General features: G+C 46.2%; 1 protein-coding gene across 1 annotated transcript; it reads right to left on the reverse strand.

Moving 5' to 3' along the window:
• Positions 1 to 533: 533 nt before the first annotated feature.
• On the reverse strand, positions 534 to 2,773 carry LOC147895106 (L-gulonolactone oxidase 3-like). The gene is made up of 2 exons (XM_087383286.1): positions 1,817 to 2,773; positions 534 to 1,715 (listed from the first exon to the last, which is right to left on the reverse strand). Exons 1-2 carry the CDS (start codon positions 2,766 to 2,768, stop codon positions 835 to 837), a joined length of 1,833 nt encoding a protein of 610 aa, XP_087239412.1. The 5' UTR covers positions 2,769 to 2,773; the 3' UTR covers positions 534 to 834.
• Between the last annotated feature and the right edge of the window lie 408 nt (positions 2,774 to 3,181).

Genomic DNA, 3,181 nt, shown 5'->3' on the forward strand with positions numbered 1-3,181 from the left:
TGAAGATGTCTTTTTCATGACATGAAGGGGCTCACGACATCCACTTTTCTTGCAAATCCAAGAGAACATTTGTATAGAAGTTTCTTACAAGTGAAGATTGCACTTCTTACAAGTTGCTTACAAGTGACGATTGCACTTCTCAAGGCATCTCCTATTGTATTCTATTAGAAACATTGTTAGCATAGCACGGGTGGTTAATGGGAATATGTTATGATAATTCCCTCCTTTGGTGGTTGTGATCAGTGGAAAATAACAATGACAGATCTCTGCGCACTACTATTTATTGATCAAGTTGCGTCCTCATCATGGTTGTTAATCGAATTCATTAAGTCTGATTAAATGTGGACTTCGTATGAAATTCTATGCATGTCTTTTGGGAGTGCGTCCTATATGCTCTTAGAGTTAGGTTTAGAGAGGTAATGTGGCATTGAATGTGAGAGAAGGTCCCCTTTACAACCCCAAAACCCTACTCAATTTGTGTGCTTGGGCTACTTGAATCAGAAGTAACTATGAGGAGAAAGATTCCAAGAAATTCCAAAAAGTTTGAAATGGTGCTAAGAGAAAGATTCCATGAGGACCGCTCTTTCCAAAAGCCAAGACAAGAGCTTGATATGGCCTCACCATGAGGGCCCGCGTTTCCAAAAGTCGAGACGAGAGCTTGCAGTGACGGCCTCGAGAGAATGAATGCGCATATGGAAGGGCTAAAACTGATGGGAAAAGGTAAAAACATAAAAACTAAATCGAAAGTTTCACTACTTGTTATTCTGGTCTTTAGAAACAGCCCAAAGGTTACGCTACAGTAATCTACTTGTTATTCTGGTCTTCGTAAGAAGCTCATAGTTCGTCCTTGGTGGCAACGTAGCGGCAGACTCGGGCATCCTTGAACACCACGCCTGGCCTGCACATGTATCCTCTCTCAGGAGCACAGTGACTATCTTGAGAGCATATGCACAACCCCTCAAGAGCGCAGTAGTCTCTCACTGTCTGCACCCCTCGTCCTCCTGCTTTCTGTATTCCCAGTATTGCATCTGACCACTCGCTCGAAAATAAAGACCGCGGATCCAGCTTCTCTCTCACCTCCAAAAACTTAGACAGATTTACCACCCTCCTTCCCATCCCTTCAAATACCGCATCTCTGTTCTTCCCCCAGTGCGGCCTACCCCCGTACTTCCCCAACAGCATCTGTTCCACCTCCTCCATCACATCTTCCTTGAACCTTGGCCTATTAGCCTCCCTCGATCTGTAGTACATGAATTCCACCGCCACTGCGTCCTCTCTTTCGCCCAAATACGCGTCTGATTTCCTAAGAAATCGCAGCCAAAATCCCACATATAATCCAATCCCGCACAGCCCAGTTGGATCGCCTTGTTGGATCTTCTTTATGTCTTTGATCACATCCTGGATACGTGACATGGGAACACTGATGGAACTGTCGAAAAAAAATAAGCCTGCTACTCGTGGATCAAATACGCAAGTCGACCATTCGCCTTCGGAGCATGTCTCGGTTGAAGATTCTATACTCGTGAAATTTGAACAGGGTGAAGGCTCGCATCCACCTGACGTTTGCATACGATGGGCGTAGCCTACGACTGGGAATCCTTGAAAGCTCAGCCCATTGTTCAGAAGACCGTCTCCGGAGGTGAATCGCTGGCTCAGAAGGTTTTCAGAAAGTTTGCATACGTCTTGGGCATCCCGTTGTGCGTCCACAGCTTCTTCTGCAGATCGCAGGTAACCATAGTAAAGCAGATAGGAGTAAGATGCTAGAAGCAAGCGAGAAACAGCAGCTTTCCTTATTTGTATTTTGTCTAAGTCTTACCAATAGATCGTAGGCCTTCTAAGACTGCAACTGGCTTAGCGTCCACCAGAGCAATCTTGTTGACGCCATCACCTTTTACCTCAACACCAACACGGTCATCGAGCTTGAACAATGCTTTCTCCAAATTTGGGTACCACATCAACTCCCCAAACTCATGGGCTCTTGCAAAGGACTCGAGCTCATCTCCCAAGTTGTGATCGTCTCGAATTTCAAGCGAAACAGATCTTTTGAACATGGGCTGCAGAGCGAAGGTGACCTGCGAAATCGCCCCTAATACTCCGAGAGAAACCCTAGCTGCTTTCAGCTCAGCATCTTTCTCAGTAAAAACAACGATTTTTGCATAACCGTCTTCAGGGCCGGAAGGAATGACCAATCGTATCCCCAGTACAGACTCTTGAGTAGCGGATCCCTTCCCCCAGAAACTACTCCCATGAGCTCCAGTACTGATGACTCCAGCAACGGACAACCATTCCCACATAGGGGTGTGTGGGAGCGCTAGGCCATGTAGAGCGATGCGATCGAGCAGATCCCTCATCTGCACGCCAGCATCTGCAGTGACGGTGAAGGCGGACGAGTCGACAAGAATAGCGCGGTTGTAGTCACGAGTGCTGATGACGACGCCGTCGTTACCACCAGGGCAAACGAGTTTAGGGATGCTATGGGAGCCAGTACTGACGACTTTGATTTTGAGGTTGTGGAGGGAGGCATGGGCGACGGCGTGGATGAGTTGGGCTTCGTCGGAGGGAAAGAAGGCGGTACGTGCGGTGCACGGAGTTCTGTCAATCCAGATATTCTGGTAGTAAGAAAGAGAGCAACCGGTAGAGTTGCAATGGAGAGGGGGGTGCAAGGACAGCACTCCCCCCACCCACACTAGAGCACAAGCACAGAAGAGAAGGAGAAGGTAGAACCAATTCATGTTGAAGATTGTTGGCTCTTTGCCTCCAGCTTTCATATACATTCCGGGAGGTTTATCTATCCTGGGAGGCTTATCTCTTAGAGGTGTGACTTCAAAGTGAATGGACATGTGAGTCTCAAGCTACTTTTTAAAAGTCCAAGGCACTAAAAAACCTTATATGCTTTCTTCAAGGCCCCACTAGGATAGGACACTTGCACGGCACAAAACCTTGCAAAACTCTCTCTCTCTCTCTCTCTCTCTCTCTCTCTATACAAGAGTGTGTAGAGTCTCACTATCTCTTTTCATTAATATTGACACAAGGGGTTGCACCTTTATTAGCTGGCTCTCCTAGAGAGGGTTGAGTTGTGATGAAATTTACATTAAAAGTTTTTTTTCAAAATTGGAAAAATGTGCATATTATCGTCGTAATTATTAGCTTCAAAACAAAAATATCGCTATTAAAAGAAAGA

This window comes from Dipteris shenzhenensis, chromosome 13, assembly GCF_047967505.1.
Source record: "Dipteris shenzhenensis isolate YYH24624 ecotype China chromosome 13, Dip_SZ_1.0, whole genome shotgun sequence".
Lineage (NCBI taxonomy): Eukaryota > Viridiplantae > Streptophyta > Polypodiopsida > Gleicheniales > Dipteridaceae > Dipteris > Dipteris shenzhenensis.